The sequence below is a fragment of the Eurypyga helias genome, unplaced genomic scaffold (genome assembly GCF_000690775.1).
Source record: "Eurypyga helias isolate BGI_N326 unplaced genomic scaffold, ASM69077v1 scaffold43612, whole genome shotgun sequence".
Classification (NCBI taxonomy): Eukaryota; Metazoa; Chordata; class Aves; order Eurypygiformes; family Eurypygidae; genus Eurypyga; species Eurypyga helias.
This window is the reverse complement of record NW_010234807.1, coordinates 1-17,116: the sequence shown is the minus strand read 5'-3', so window position 1 is coordinate 17,116 and position 17,116 is coordinate 1. Positions and strand designations below refer to the sequence as shown.

The 17,116-nt window shown below is 40.5% G+C and overlaps 1 protein-coding gene across 1 annotated transcript; it reads right to left on the bottom strand.

Annotated features, from left to right (window-relative positions):
• Nucleotides 1-3,010: 3,010 nt before the first annotated feature.
• TOP3B (topoisomerase (DNA) III beta) lies at nt 3,011-16,898 on the bottom strand. Its single transcript, XM_010146567.1, has 17 exons — nt 16,815-16,898; nt 15,936-16,067; nt 14,789-14,895; nt 13,303-13,377; nt 12,166-12,362; nt 11,582-11,738; nt 10,397-10,510; nt 9,454-9,544; nt 8,983-9,137; nt 8,640-8,745; nt 7,288-7,434; nt 6,428-6,601; nt 5,526-5,654; nt 5,162-5,311; nt 4,632-4,732; nt 4,192-4,393; nt 3,011-3,544 (listed from the first exon to the last, which is right to left on the bottom strand). The coding sequence occupies exons 1-17, from the start codon at nt 16,882-16,884 to the stop codon at nt 3,063-3,065; spliced, it is 2,589 nt and encodes an 862-aa protein (XP_010144869.1). The 5' UTR covers nt 16,885-16,898; the 3' UTR covers nt 3,011-3,062.
• Nucleotides 16,899-17,116: the final 218 nt, after the last annotated feature.

The following is a 17,116-nucleotide window of genomic DNA, read 5'->3' as shown; positions in this document are numbered from 1 at the left end:
TGACATCATCTTTAAAGCTTTTGCATTCCCCATCACCTCAGTATTCAAATGTCTAGACATGAAAAGGTGCCGTAGCACCCAAACAGCAGCCGTTTCCCGCACACACAACTAGAAATACCTTATCACTTCAGGTATTAAAAGTGATGAGGATTCTGTCCTTACACTCTAACATCTTCCAGGGGTAACAGGATATAATAGAACATTTTTAGAGGAAGAATAAAGTATCAGATGCTGCAAAGCCAGGACACAAAACGTTACGCAGAAGCACTAGTACACATTCAGTGAAATAATGCTGCTACCAGCATTTGCAGTACCTTGATTTCTTGTTTTCTCCTTCTCAGACACCTCTATTTCAGAGCGTTAGCTTGTGTTCCATCCCCATTCTACTGAAAAAGCTAGAAAATATAATATACTCCGCACTTCAAATCGCAAGAGCTCTCTGAAAAGAAAGGGGAAACACAGTCAATACTTTCAAAACTTGCACTGGGATACTTCACAGTGGATCCTATAAAAATAAATTCTCTCTGAAAAAGAGCGTATCGCTATTACGCTGGTTTAAGTAGGCTTTCAACTCAGCAGTTGGGTGCTCGGTTTTGTGAAGGATCGGAGTGCTCCAAACTCCTGCTGAGCCTAGTACAAATTCAGGATTCTTGACAGGCTGAAGCAGCAGGCACGAAGTTAACTGTTCAGCAGCAGAGCCTGCTGAGGTGGTTAGAGATTTCTAAGCCACTGAAGTTAAGATTCTTATCCCACCTCCTCCCTTTGTATCCCCATGCTAAACTACCACAGCATGTATCCTGCAACATCCCTGCCATGATCACTCCCTACTGGCAGTTCCAGGAACAAAAATTATTATAAAAATAATTGAGTGATTAAGGAGAGAGCAACCCTAGATACAGTCAAGCCACCCCTTCGGTATTACCAACCCTAAAACGGCCACCCATCACTTTCAGACAGATGGTTTTGTCTGCGCTACATTCTTTCCCTGCTCCTATCACAGATATGAGCCTTTTTTTCCTTTCTCACAAAACTAGTTATCAGATCAAAAATTTGTATTTTGATACTTCTTACTCCAGAGCACTGCCCTATCTGTCCGTGTTTTGGCACAAACTGCTACTGCTCTCTCCCCAGACTGACCCAAGCAAGCTTCCTGGGGCACACTAGCGCCATCTCAGCCGGTACAAGCGTGCACCTCTATCACAGATAAATTCATTTTCTTTCCTCAGCTACGGAAGACAAACCAATCTCATCTCTTGAGTGAATGATGCTATTTCAAAGGTAACTTCCTAAATGATAAGAGCTTTCCCCATGGACTATAAACTGAAAGTAGAAGAGTTTTATTTCATATCTCAGCAAAGAGATTTTACAAGCAAAAGTTTGTCTGCAAACGGTCAAAATAAAAACCACGCTTGGAAAAAGAGGAAAGCATTCTCACACAGCTCAGAAGCCATGAGGTATGACTAATGACAGCTTTCCCACACTTCCAGGGCCACTGTCTCCAACAACACAGAAATCCCAGCCAACAGACAGCAACAGGCACGCAGCAGCAGCTGGCTGAGCACACAGGTGCTTTCAGAGCCGCATCCTAGCGTACCAAAGGAGGCTGCAGAGGAGAGAGAAGGCTTGACTAACTCAATACAAGCACTCTAAAAGATATAATAGTTTGTGCCAAGATCAGTGGCTCTGAGACACTACAGAAAGATAATCTTGAAGACATGAAAAGAAGCTACTCCAGGCTAAGGGAGATGCGAAGAGTTTGTTTTTGTCAGAAAGAACATTTAATATTTAGGAAAACCAAACAAACAAGAACCACAGGAAGAAACGTCTACCTATGCCTGGGTCTTTTAAGCAACATTATTAAAGCATAGTTAGTGTTTGAGCTGTAACTGTATAAACATTTGAGCAGAGGAACAGGCTTGGGGCTGTGGTGCTTTGTGTTCTCTTAGTGAGTAAATGCACGCACTGTGCCAACTAAAACAGCAGAGTTGTACGTTACCTTTTGTAGGGACTTGTCTTTCCCTTCTGTTGCCAGTGATTCACGTGTCAAGCTGCTCTCTGCAGACTCTGCATTCAAATGCCTTTGCACCATGTAGAACTGTGATGGCATCCTCCCATCCAACCACAGCTAGTGCTGAAAAGTGTTAGCTAGATGATACAAACTGTACTCGATCAGATGACCAGACATGATCAGCTATGCGCACATGGAAGGAAAGGAGAGAGTATTATATATCTGTACAATTAGATTTTGTAATACCCAGCAATTAGATACAGCTCCATATAAAACATGAGGACACCCTCCTTTTGATGGCAAAACAACCAGCACTGAAATGACAGTTTGGGGTACAGATGGGCTGATCAGGTATGATCAGCTATGTGAACAGAGGAGAAGAGGAGCACGGGCACTGTCTGACCTCCAGCAACAGCAGCAGGTCTCATTTAAGTGAGGCCCATAGACCAAAAGTTACTAATTGGCTGCACAGCCCGTAATTTGGAAATCACTGCTCAAGGCAGATATTCCCCTTCACATTTACAATTTCCATTTTGTGGATCTCTCAGCATTATTCTCTTGTGCAGCTGAGTGACAGATTTGAGGTAGTGCTCTTGCTATTGCAGATGTAATTTAAAAATCTGACAGCTACTAATCATTTATTTTTGAAGACTGAAAGACAGCTGAAACAAGTCACATTCCACAGCTGAAGACCACAGCAGCACAACACCGATCTTAACCAGTATTCCTGGTACTTGTCTTGCTAACAAAGGCCACAGAAATGGCAGAAGAGGGAAATTTTCTATCAGCCACAGGTCACAGGTCTAGGTAGACTTCCTGAGACTCCCTACTGTGTGAGCTCTACTTGGACCAATGAATTCCAATTAAAAGCTTAAAGGCTTACTCAGTGACTAACTGGATCATCCAGAATAATGTGTGATTAAATCAAGGCATACAGAACTGTTAAACACCTTAGATCGTTAAGAACAGGAAAGTAGCAAAGAGCAAAAATACTTTAAAATCAACTTAGAGGGAAACACTTTTATAAGAAGTTTATTTTTCTGTTGCATGACCGCTATACAAAGTAAGCAGCCAGAGCTGCCATTTTGTCCTTGGGTTTCTTTGGATTAAGTCTTCCACCAGGCCTCCGGCCTTTACCTCTCCCTCGACCCTGCCTTTTTCCTTGTCCCCCACGGTGCATGGGGTGCCTCATGGCTGCATGTTTCAGCTCCACCAGATCTTGAAACACAGGATCACAGAATACGCAGCCTGAATGCTGGGTCTCATCGCCAGGCAGAGGAGATTTGGCTTTGTTAAAATCTACGTCCACAAGTGCTGCGTCACACAAGTCGCAGGTCTCCGGCGACACTCGGACTTTGTGGGCATTCTCAAAGAAGTGGACAATCACGTTGCATTTGTTGCAGGCCATCTTCCACTTGGGTCCTGACGTAGAGTCTAGCACCAGCACCCCATTCTCACATTCAACGCACTGCCCAATTCCAAGCATGCTAAGAGAATGCTGGCATGTGGGGTGGGTGCATTCGTTACAGCCCATTCCTGGTGGAAGAAGAATAAAACCATACCACGAGGAACCCTTTGTATCACTACCCAGTCTGGAGGAAGTGAAACACAGAATTCAAAAGACACCTTAGTGTATTTCAGGTTTTTATATGTGCTATTTTATACTCACACTGTACACTGTTAGTACAAGAAATTTTTCACTAAAAAATAACAAAAAGATACCAAGAGCTTCGCAGCATTACCTTAATTAAAGTTTTGATCTCACAGTTACCAAACTAAATGCAACTTTTCCGCTGCTTATATCTTTCAACAGCTTTTGACACATTATCTATCTTAGTAGCAAAACTCTCTCAGACCTCACTTTAATCTATAGCCATGCCCATAGCAAACATATTCAGATTTGCAACATGTCAGAATCAGTGTCTTTCACTGCACACTGTTCAGGTCACCAAGGTGCATGCATGTAAATTGGTTTCTTACTTTTATAAGGAAAATATTCAGGAATGAGTTACCTAAATTCGTGTCAAGCTCGCTGACAAAAATGTATTGGCTATCTGTAACCTAATGTTACCAGCACTTTATACTAAGCAACGCTGATTAGAAACTACTAAAAAGAACACTGCATAGACTGCACCAATTTATTTCAAGTGAAGCTGATCCCTGCTTGTTTACAGAATTCCTACCTTTCTTCATGTCCCTGAAGGGAGGGTGGTTGTAACAGTATGGACAGAGCGGGTAGCTCTTTCCTCTGGATCCAGACGACCACAGCACCAGCTCAAAGTCATCTAGGGGGCAACGCAACTCTTTGTAGAGTTTAATGGTACCATTCTGTGGGAGACTGTAGGTGTCATCACAGTGAGAGCAGTGCAGGCGACTGGGTTTAGCCTGGAAATAGAATACAAATGTCCAGAACAACGGTAATGTCAGAGTTCAAAACTTGCAGGAAACCCAACTGGGGCTGCTCTCTGGTTTGCTCCCCATGGAAACACTCCATCAGGCTTTATGTTTTAGAAAGGCACTCCTGACAACCACATTTGAATGCAAATTCAAGCATGGAAAAGGGGTTTCTACCCAATATCCCCCAGAAAGTGAAATTTAAATTACAAGGATGAAGCAAACTCACCTGAATGTACTTCATGAAACGATGGCATTTGCCACAGCGAGAAAGAGGTTTACCTGTGGCAGCTAAGGGTGAAAAAGACACCTCCATCAGCTCATCCATACCTGAGGAAGAGAATCACATTATGTTAGAATTCTAGTTCTTAAGAGGAACCCTTGCACAAAATCATATACAGACCTGTGAAGACATGGGAATGAAAATGCTTTATTCCCTCTTTAGGAAGGCTTTTTCAATACACGGCATCTTGCACTGGGCATGCACAAACACCCAAGGCTAAGTACTACAGCTAGTCTGAAATTTTTGAAAACTCCCCACTACACAGTCACAAAATAAATATGAAGTAGACTTTTGGAGCCATGATTCAGCCCATTTCTTTTTGAAGAGCAACTTAATTTGACTGGAAACTTCCAGTCCTGGCATAACTTTTCAGCAAGCCTAAACCTCTGAAAGGAACCTAATACGTACAGATTTTCTACTAGCATCTTTGCAACAATTAGGAAATTGTAGGGAACTCCGTAAGTAAAAAGTTTTACCTGCAATAGAATCCACAAAATAGTGAAATTTCCTTTTGAAAATGTCAAGGGTGTGCTCCAGGACCTGATGGTAATTTGCTTTACCCAGAGCTATTAAGTTGAGTTGCTTCTCTACAGCACTGCGGATCGTAGGAAGAACCAATTCTGCATCTAACAGAGAACCAGAAACAGCAACAACAGAGAAGCAGCAATGAAAGATCAAAAACCAAACAAGTTTTAATTACTATAGTCTTTGGAATTAGCAATAATTTCCTAGCTACATTGTTTCAGCCAGAAGTGCTGGTTATACAGTGAAAACAGCCCTTGACATACTGAAGGGAAAAGAAGGTACGAGGATGGAAAAGGAATAGAACATTTAACTGACCTATTTTGTAATAACCATGAACCAGAACAATGCCAAGGTTCGTAGGCTTTAGTCTCCGGCCACTCTCCACAGTGACATAGTTTCGCTGGCAAATGTTGTTAATGTGGACTGGAATACTTGCATCAGTTCCTGCCACACAAACAAAACCAATATATCCATCCTGAACAAAACAAGGTTTTCATCAAATTACTCACTTCTGACCTCACTGGTTTTATGGCAAATTACAGGGCTCCTGAGGCTGCTTAAAATTCAGATACCTTTTTACTGTTTCCCAACGTCCTGCGGATAACCTCCCTCCCTAGTAACGCTTATGTTGCTCTGCAGTTCTGAGGAGTCTGAAACATATGTTTTAACCTTAATTCTCTCATGTCTTCCAAGGAATTACTATTGTGAAGACACCTATTCTCACAATCACTTATTCTGGAAAAACACAGGGGAGTAGGAGACTATGTCTGTTTTGACTGGACAAATCTATGAAAATGCACCAAAAGGAAACAAGTCAGGTTGAAAAAGTAGTATCGTGGTAAAGAGTATGGTAAGATACGTAAGGACTAGTGCAGCCAGCAAAGCTGAAGCAAGATGTAAAGACAAGAAAACCTCCCTGTGTATGGGGAGGTTCATTCCTCCACACATCATCAGCTCTTTCTGACAGAAGTGACAGGGATGTGTTAGAAAGGATACTGCTCTGACTACAAAGCAGGCATACGGATAAGAAAGGGAAAGGAATGTGAGGGAAGAGATAATCTGCTAGAGGTGCTACAGGCATCTGTTTTTTTATTACTGTACCTCTTCAAACAAATACTAAAAGGTCATTACCCACAGACAGTTCAGAGGGGCGGCTCGGACTCTTTGCACTCTGGGTAAATGCATTACAGGACAACCTAAGCTAAGCAAGTTCCTACCAATGCCATGCTTTTCCATCAGAGTGATAAGTTCTGCTTCTGTCAGGTAATCAGGAGGACTGGTTTGCTTTTCCAGCAGTTTTATTTCACCAATTGGAAAAAGATCTCCTTTCTCACAGTGGGGAAGGCTCTCTTCTAATGGGATGCTGTGCCATGGCATAATTTCTGTGAACCCTGGAGGAAAAGGAACAAAAATAATGAGAGCTTATTTTCTCATTTTCAAAAGGCCAGGGTATATGTCTCTAATTTTAACACGGGCCTCATTATACAGATCAAAGTTAAAAGGCTGTCTGTCACACCATGCAGAAAATACCTGACGTTAGGAATACTGAATCACACGATGATACCTCCCACTACACTCCATCAGATCTATTTCGTGTGTTACTTCAGTCAGGCTGACATATGGAAAAAAAGTAAACCGTTTCCTTAATGAAAGCACAGTTCCAGAATAGATGGCAAGAGTTTCTTAAAAAGGAAATTAATATTGTAAGTCATATTAATGTAATAAGGACTATTGGGCCAGCTTACCACAAAAATCTCAGTGGTGGTGCTACATTCTTTTTACAGAGGCCCAAGGAAAGAAAACCTGCCTTTGTGTAATCTAACCCTCAAAAGGCATTTGTTGCCTGTAAAAATACTGGTCTTCACACTAGCAAATGTGGCATTGAATCTACATAAAAATCAGACTTATTCTATTGTAACTGAAGTACGGAAATGAAGACACAGATTTGGCCTTGATAGCTCAAAAGATGTCTTCAAAACTGTGTTTGTCCCCAGAACTTCACTTTTATATCCATTCAATGTATTAATGGGGAGAAAGATAATCTGTAGCTAACTAGTTACTCCGTGGTTAGTCTTACCTGGTGAAGTTACTTCTTTTCCAATACAGGTAAAACGTTCAGGGCCAATACTGAAAGAAATGGTGGTTTGTAGGTACTTGCAATCAGCGCTGACAGTGGCAATGAAATGCCTGGTTATATACTCATATAGTCGCCATCCATCTCCACCTGAGGATAAACAACATCTTACCCACAAAGCTCAAGTCTTGCAGCTCTACATAAAATCTGCACTGAAAGGTACCAGATTTCCACAGGTATCACAGGAAAAACTGATACTTAAAAGAAAGTAACATTCCCAAGTCCATCCAGTTTCCCCTTTCAAGTTCCCTGCCTACAGAATCATCATGTCATACGGCCATGAGCTGTGGGCAGATGGTCTTGGAGGAAGACTGCCAATTTACCCAAGCCCATCTCCCAGTTCTGCAGTGTGTTTGAATGAAAGGATAAAGTAGAAAAGACTTTTTCTCCCTTTAAAAACACGAACAAAAATAAAATGCTTTACTGCTTAGTGCCATGGGAGACCACACCCTAATGTACATCCTGAAATGGGATTCCAGTAGTAACTGCCACACTGAGCAGCTTGAAGTCCTGCAAGAGATCACTCTAAAATACTACTTATTGACACTAACACAGGTCAAGTTTCAAAGCAAAAGTTTCTTTATCCGCAGTCTATGGTTAGGAAATCAAATGCTTGAAAGGTTACGATGCTGTGAACAGAAACTAAATTTCTAAGTCTTAGTCCTGTGCTTTGCATATTTGATCTTCCTGTGTATATATACTAAAACAATCTCACATGGCCATTCAGTATCCTATACAATTACTCAAAATCTTAAAGCATTTGTTTTTCCATCAGTAAATTAACTCATGAAAATCAGAAGTTATCAGTTTTCTACAACAATCTTAGCTATTCCTAATGAACAATACATTCACTCTACTTGCTTATAACACTTAAAATCCCCTTCTGAGGGATCACAGCATACAGAAAGTCAAATGCTACATTTTAATACAAGATCCACAAACCACAGAGACTAAATTAAAATTCAGTTGAAGTTTTCCTTTCAAGCACAAACATACAATAAAATCTCAATACTTGAAAGCTACTATTCCGGAGCAAATTTCTCCTAGAGAAAGCAGGCATTGAGTTAAGTTGTCTATGGTTCTTTCTTTGCAGCACCATGGTCCTTAGGATCAGTTATTGAATAGCAGACCAGCTCTGCACTCCACTGTCACAGAAGTTAAAATCTGCTTTCCACTTCCTGCCACTGAAGTAATTACACTTTCAGTTAAAATCCACAGATTTTCGAACTGACTGCTATACCTCGAGGAACTAATTTCCTCACACAGTATTCCAACACCACTGAATTTGCCTGTACCTAATTCTGCTTCTGTTGCAGCTCTCATTGGAGTGATGGGAGGATGGTCTCCTGCATCATGGCCTTTCCTTGGGCGATTAATGCCTTCTGATAGCAGTGCTTTCACCTGGGTGAAGGAAGAGAGAAAGCAGGCTGGCTCGAGCGGGTAACACGTCTCTCTTAGCAGGTTAAGAAACTTTCAGATTAAATCCGTAACGATAAAACATCCATAAATAAAAGCAATTACAGATATTTACGGTTTCTAAAGCCCTATAAGGTCATAACACGCCAAGTAAGATACGTTTTAAAGCACAGACTAGAGAATGATCTGTTAAACAGCATAGGCTTTGCTTCATGTACTCACAGTTCCTGCCCAGTAAGGATTGTTGGCTTGTTGCCTCAAACATCCCTTCAAGTCAAAGTTCTCTGGATAATGGGTAGTTTCTGTTCGAGGGTAGCTAATATAACCCTGAGTATAAAGACGCTCTGCTATTTGCATGGCATGTTGTGGACCCATTCCTAAGATGGGATAGGAAAAAACAAAAAGTCATCTACACATCACTGTGATTATGATTGTTTGCTGCATCTGAAGGTATACCTTATCAAAGCATTTAAACAGATCAGTCTGTCCTTTCCAGAAGGCTTCTGTCACCTTGATCTGACCAAATATTTCACTTTTGGCAAGCTTTCTAAGCTTGATCCTTCCCCAAAGTGATGTATTACAGGGAGAGGAGGCTATCTAACTATATTTGATATATCCTTGATTATTTCATCTGAGAAGCCATAATATTTTGCCTTAAAACAGTGTGAAAATCTGAACTTTTTTTACACATACCTAAAGCAGCACTGGCCACTCGTAGCATTTCTACCGTGTTCAGAGCCAGCGGTCTCTGCTTCACCTTCTCTTTTTTACTCACCGATTCTACCTAGAAAAAGGGATTTTCCCAGTAAAAGCGTTGAAGTTTGGTAACTGATAAATGTATCATTTCCATTGTGCCTATAAACACATGGCATACCTAACATTACCTACTCTTGTCATACCCCTCTTGTTTTCTTAAACCGGTAACCACCAGTGTATTTTTACCCTAGGAAATCTGACTGGAGATAATTTTACCAAATTCTACAGTTATTGTCTGAAGGTCCCTTTGTCCTGTGGACTAGATGAGGCCTGTAACTCAGAATGCAGCAAGGTAGCTTATCGATATCTTTACTTCCCCAGCATGTAGCTTCAGTGCTGCAAGGACTTAGTGCTTATTCAAGTAATGGTCCTAACTGTAAAGATCCAGATTTTTAAAAGCACTTAAATCCAAACTTACTGTCAAACAAGTATTGAACGGAGCAGAATCAGAAGTTAATTGGCTATAAAGACTGTACCATACACATGATTAAAAATGTAACTGCAGGAATATTGCCATATAAGTAATTAAATTCTGATTTATACAGTGTCTCGTGGGAAATAAGAGGTCTGCTTGGAGAGATCTCAACAGTATTTCTTAGCAGATTTAGTAATGAAGACTTCCTGTCATGAGTGATGATCATTTCCAAAGTCAATATTAAGAAGGGGCTTCTGCTGAGATGACCACACTACCATAATATGAACTACAATAAAAAAAGAAGTCTCTTGACTTTTACTTTCATTTACACAAATTTGAACAGAGTAAAAAAACAGATACAGCTATTTTACATCTTTCTTTAATAAAAAACAACATGCAGCAAAAGAAATATTGCATGGTATTTCCTTTATGAAATATGGCTCTACCAAGAGTCAGTATTCCTACCTTGGCTTCTCTTGCTGTCTTTGTTATATTCAGGAACATTTGAGCAACCTCACGATCAAACACTCTCACCCTATCCCAATCCAAAGTGAGAGAACTTTCTTTTTCAGGGTTCACCTAAAGGGAATTAAAAAAAAAAAAACCCACACCCACACACTCTATTACTAGAAGTGTGAGAACAGACATTTTCAACCATAATCCAGCAAGCAGATCCTAATAAAACCTGTACTAGGACACGAGCGCTTCAAACATGCAGCTGGACTCCTTTTCACCGGGGCTTTTGAGAAAGATGGAGTACTTTTGAGTCCTGGGGTCAGGGGAATGACTGGAATTATTCCTCCTGTTATCTAAAATGCTATTCTTATTTTTAGTGCTGGGAACAGTAAAGCTGAAATGGGCAGAGTTCAAAGTTTACCATTTTGATTTAGCAATAATCATTTATTAAACTGTAACTAGGTCATGATTTAAGACCCATGAACAAAATAAACACGAAGCAACCAATCCAAGAGCACAAAACTCCCTGAAACAGACACCAAATGCTTCTAGCATGACACACATGAAACATCAGAAAAGAGATGACAATAGACACCAGATTTTTTTTTTTTTACTCTAAAAATGGCAACTTTTTATCATCCACCCCTTATTTGTTTCAAAAATCCTGGTGACCACTCGCAGTGAAGCCACGTTGGTTTGGTCTCAGAGCTTGGAGAGCAGCAAGGGTGTAAAACTGCCATAAGCTGCCAAAGTATTCAGAGGACTCAACTGCCAATTAACACAATGAGCATTTTATTCGCTTTAAAATTCCTATACTCAGCAATGCCAATGTTTGTTGGCAGCCTAATTAATTCCTGGATTCAAATTATCAACACAGTCAGTCCAAGGACCCCAGGGAACAAAAGCAAACCATTTTAAGTAGTCTTTTTGGCTGGGTCTAAGCTTAGATGGTTAGCACTGAAGAATTCTTATAAGCAGCAGACAATAACCACTTTAATACAACACTGACATCCTGGAATCTGTCTATAGAGTGTGATGACACACATATGAACCGAATGAGAACGCATGAGTAAACTGCAGGCACTCTGAATTCCTGTCAGCAGCTACAAATTTATGAATGGACAAAATGAAAAGAAGTTCATATATCTGGTAAAAATATATGTTCCTCACATACAAACAAGTATTGTAACTTACTTTAGCTTGCAGCACCCAGTATGTCTCAGGCTTAAATGACTGGATTTTGTCATGCCTTTCAACACAGAATCCAAGTGTTGGGGTCTGACACGGCCCAAAGGAGATGAGGGAGCTGTCTAAATTTCCATATTTTCCCTGAAAATATTTAGTCTGAAACCTAAGAGAGGGGAAAAAAAGCCACACAAACCCAGAACAAGTACATTAATATCCTTATTCCCGGGAAAAGCAGAAGTTTTCATTAACTTATACACGCAAACATGAGTAATCTATTAAATCATTTCGGCATTAGGAAAAAAGCATTCTGAGAAATATCGTCTCTTAAAGCGAATTAAATCAATTACTTTGCCTCACAGAATCCTGTTTATTCCCAAAGGAATAGGCGAGAACATCACAAAATAAGAACATGCCATACCTAGCTCAGTTAAAGCCATAACGCATTATTTTATTTCTTTCTATTTGTCTGTACATAAAATTGTTCAGTTTGGTGCTGAGCAGAATTAGCCACTGTAGCTGCACAGCATACTTTGTGGGCAGAGCAGTATTCCTGAACCTTTCATAAAACTGGCTGTAACCTATGCTGTCACCTTGTAAATGCACAGCCAATTCTAAGATCCAGCTCCTGGCGGGCATCCACTGAAAGAGCTTCATTGCGATTGGGTTCTCCCAAGTGATTCATGGCATTGCAGATGTCTGTGTCAGTAATAGAACTGAATTTAGCTCGATAAATCGTCCTTTCGGTGCTACGAGGTTTGTTCATAACAGGAAGAACAGCATCAAGAACCTAATGAAGATCAGAAGTGTGTTTTAAGAGTAATTGAAAGTTAGGGACTTAAGGCAGTTTTTCTCTCTAAAGGAAAACAAAAACCCCCACTCTCCACAAACTGTTTGCTGATATGTTAACTACTTCTTATTCAGCACGACATCATGCCAATACACTAACTGTAAGCAAGAGCAGTATTTGTCTATCCACTTGGAAGTGTGTTAGAATTAGCAAAACTGAAGGATTTATTACAAAGCAATGGCTGGAAGTGAAGCACCAACCTTAGCTAAAAGTGCAAGGAAATTCTCCAGTGCAGCTGCAGCATCTTTTGGTGAGTGATATATATATATATCACTTTATCTGGGTTTATTCTAACTACTGCCAGGGCCAAATTATGACACAGTGATATTAAAAGAACTTAAAACAATTGCTTGATAAAATGTGCTTCATTAGACAAAAAGAAAAAAATATACTCTTCATGTAAACTTCTGGGAATAAGATGTTAAAAAATTTCCTTGCGCACCAAAGTTTGAGTTCTATACATTTTATATGCAGCGTCCACATCCCTGGGGCAAGCCTACACTTAAACGCGGCCTCTATGCCCGAGAGAGTCTGATTACTTAATGAACAAAAGATAGGGATGAAGTTTAAGGACAGCGAAATAACTACTCCAGCTGTGAAACACAGACCAATTCTTAAAGCACTGGGAAGTCGGAACATTTAAGAGACCTTACTGTTCATCTCAGATGAGCAACTTCTAGGAAACTGTTATACCCTTCAACTGACGTCTTAAAGTGTTCAAAAGCACATGAGTTTTTTCACCAACGCCCTTCACGCCTTTAAAACTTTATTCAGCTTAGTTTGGATTTTACTGTAGATCCATAAAACAATACACTGATAGCATTGTATATCACAGACAAACATATTATGGTATTATAAGTCTTAAAAATTGACATCTTACTTCAAAACAGATGTTTTCTCCTTCCTTATCACAATCCAACCACAAGACAATACAATCACAGCCTCTTCCCTCCACCTGTGAGAGAAATCAGCACAGTTCTTCAGCAATTCAAAAAAAATGAAAACGACCTACCTCCTCACTAACTGCATACTTTTTGTTTCTGTTTTAAAGTACTAAAGATAATTTATTGGGTGCAAAACCGATTATAAATATACAGCAGAAGTGACAAGAAGTCTGCAGGTACTCAAACAGCAGTTGAAGAGAGAAGCAAGCTGTGCTTCATGGGACCAGAAGCCTGCTTACAAGATGCTTTTTGCAGGACCCGGGGGAAAAAAAAAAAAAAAAAAATCAGCATAGCTCTACAGCAGTGAGTCTCCTGAAACTGCCACAGTGTGTGTGCAGCCCTGGGCACAGTGCCCTCCCCTTCCCGTGCCTTGATTTCTGCACCACTGGAAAAGAAAAAATAAATAGAAACACTTTCCTAGTTCATAAAGATAGCACAATGTCTAAAATTAATCTGACAGAAATCAGTTTTACACCACATGCGCTTTCAGAAATTATTATTTTGTAAAAGCAACCGAACTACAGCTTTCCTCTCAGAGGGGCGCAACGTGAAGAGTGAGCAACCACCAACAAGGACTTATTTTAAAGACAGCATTTACAAGCTATGCCTTGCACTTGGTGTTAGAAGCAAAACATGCATCCAACGCTCCAATTTTGAAAAGCAGAATATTGACAGTCAAAAAAACTCTACAAAGCAGAACTGAGTTCAACAAGGCAGATTTCAGACAGGGTAAGAACCAATAAAATTAATAAAATAGACCTAACCTCGGCAAAAAGCTGCTTCCTGCAGGGAACAAAATCCTTGAATTTTGAAATGAGTGAATACTCATTTCACCCTAGAACTCTATCATATTGACAGCATACTGCCAAACACCGCCCACTTTTGGGAAGCAGGTGAATCGACCTGCGAAATCAAACATTCAGCAGCCTGCAGCGTGAGAAACTGTGCATTCCTGTCTGGCCTAGAAGAGGGAAGATATGCAACAAGTGTTTTGAAGAACTTGGAATGCTCTGGCATTACCCTCCAACAGAAAAATATCTATAGTGAGGGCAGACTTAATCTCTTATACTAGAGTAAAAGGAACTTCCCACTCTAAGAGCTGGGAGAGGGTTATACTGCTGGTTCTCAAATACAGCTAGCTAACCTGTAAGAATTCTTTGTTATCTTTCAAAAGCAAGGCTAGTTCATAGTGAAATTCTACACTGCTCTTTCAAATTTATTAATAAATTTTATTGCTTTCCACGAACCACAGAATAATTTCACTTATTTTTCTTAACAGGATGAAAACAGGTCTCCTTGCTTTCTCCAACAGAAGAGGACCAGTGGACTCCTTGAAGATGGAATATGCTCCAGATGAAATAAAGAAAAAGAATGCCACGGGAAAAATAATATACCTCAAATAAACCTTGCAAGAAAGAATACCTGTAAAAACTTCACCATGGTCAGTTTGGGATTAGCTTCTTTCTTTTCTGTGGGAGCTTTGCTAAAAAGTTCTGCGGGATCCACTTTGTCCCAGCTGTTATATTTTCCTGAAAAGCAGAAGCGTATTAAGTAGAGCTCTAAATAGAAGTTAAAAAAAACAACCAACAGCAAACATTACTTTGGAAAACACTCGGCTTTCAAGATTTGCCTCAGAAAGCTTTCTACCCCGAGACATCTTGCTCCAGTGTGTTATCAAGGGAACCCTCAGCATTACGTGAACCGCAGCTACTGCTTTGAAACATATGAAGGGAAAAAACACATTACACACCTGTCAGAACTTTCAACATGAGCTATTAAAACACCTTCTGTTTGTACAATCAGCTGATCCGGTGAGAGACGGAGCCATTTTTCCTTATTTTCACAGTGCATATAGAATATGCACACTGTAGTCTGTTTTACTGTTCATTAACTACGGCCAGTTGTCTCAGCCCTGTTACGCCATGAAGCATCCTGTGTCAACTCCTCATATCAGTGCATTTGTTCATTCCCGTTTTTCTGAAATAACTGTTAGCAGTATTGCTTAGCACTTGTGTCAAACTGCACCTCTTCTGAGCACTGTGTAACTAACTCTAAGTTCAGTCTTCATGAAACCTGTGAGATCATTATCATTAGAGGTGTCGTGGTTTAACTCTAGCTAGCAAAATACCATAGTCACACGAGTAATCCAACATTTCAGAGCAAGTTAGTGACAAAATCCCTCGCACATGATCCTTACCATGTCTCTATTTCGCAGTAATACGCTACAATGCTTTAGAGAATATCCCTTTGGACTCTGCATTCCTTCACCACCTTTCATCCAAAGCACCAAAACGCTTTTACAGGTAGCAAATTGAGCCTTATCTCCCCTCATTTTCCAGAGACATAATTCAGGCACGGAAAACATAAGCAGCATGCCCAAGGTCATGCAAGAAGTCAGCCAGAGAACTAGAAACAAAAATCAAGAACTGCTGACCAAAAGTGATCTTTTCATCCTTTTCTCTCCTGTTCCATAATTCTTCCTGAATGATTTCCACAATGAGTATTTCCTATCAGAAGTCTGTGACAGTTTTACAAACCATATGACTTAAAACATTTTATGAACAAATACCTATGAAATCCAAAGTCATGACATGACCACACACAGACGTCATCTTGAAGTGGGCACTCTGTCCTATAAACAATCCCGTGTATTCATGCACGGAGCATGCGCCATTGAGTCCCTTGCGAGAGGACATGTTTCCTGTGAAAGTAAGATCATAAATATCAATAGGATAAAAAACCCCCACTATTAAAATAAGTTACTGGGAAATGACATCCCCCTTTTCTCTAGATCTTACAGATCTTCCTGATCACAAAATTCTACTCGTTGATCAAGTTTTTATTTCAGTTAATTATCACTACAGAATTTTTTTTAAACCATATTTCATTTTCAATTAAAACTACCCATTATCTCCTCCACCCTTTCTCTCCCACCAAGAAATCCCTACGAAAATACAGCTAGTTTTCTACACCAGTATAGTTATAATCAACTCATTCTGTTTTCCACAATTCATAAAAATATTTACTATAGCTTCAAAAATCTCAGAAAAGCAACTTGCTACCTGACTGGCACTTTCCAGAAACCACATGCACTAACATGAAAGATCAAACCCAGATTCCTTTATTTTTGAGCTGAATAGGCATCAGCACATAAAAATAAACAGAATGTGAAGTGCCATCCAGTTATTTTATGAACAGCTGCCCATCTTAAGGCACCATTCCCAGGTGGCCACTGCCCCAGGACAACCAAGTAACTGACCAGCGTATTTCTCAACGTCACTTCACCTACAGCAAGATCTGGTACCCTTCGCATCACACGGTTTGCTTCTTCACAGCCAACACGCATCAACCCTGCCGGGTTACGCTCTGCCTCAGCCGGGCAGAGAGCTTTGACTCTGCCACTGGCAGAACGAGCAGAAGGACTGAACAGACACACTTTCTTTCCTACCCCTCGAGAGGATCTTGGCGATGGACTGAGCTAGGGAAGGCTTCTCCGCCACCATTAAAACAGTCTTCATCTTCAGCTGAGGAGACACGAGGTGCCACTGGGCTTAACGGTACCGTCTGGGTTGACTAGAGCCGCAGCTCATGAGCAGCAGCCTGGAGAGAGAGAGCATAAACCAGGTTTACCACAGAAGCGCTTCCAGTAAAGAATAACTATGACAACTGAGAAGGCAGTGGCAGGTTCTGCAGCTGCTCGCGGCCAGGGAGCAGCGCCTTCCCCGCGGGGCTTCGCCGCTCCGGTGCCCG

What these genes read in the sequence shown, in the direction of transcription:
- TOP3B (XM_010146567.1), bottom strand. Translation starts at nt 16,884, where the DNA reads ATGAAGACTGTTTTAATGGTGGCGGAGAAGCCTTCCCTAGCTCAGTCC. An exon ending in GAGAAAACATCTGTTTTGAA is followed by an intron (nt 12,363 to 13,302) that starts GTAAGATGTCAA and finishes GATCTTCATTAG; the next exon opens with GTTCTTGATGCTGTTCTTCC. An exon ending in CTTCAGGGACATGAAGAAAG is followed by an intron (nt 3,545 to 4,191) that starts GTAGGAATTCTG and finishes TTCTTCCACCAG; the next exon opens with GAATGGGCTGTAACGAATGC.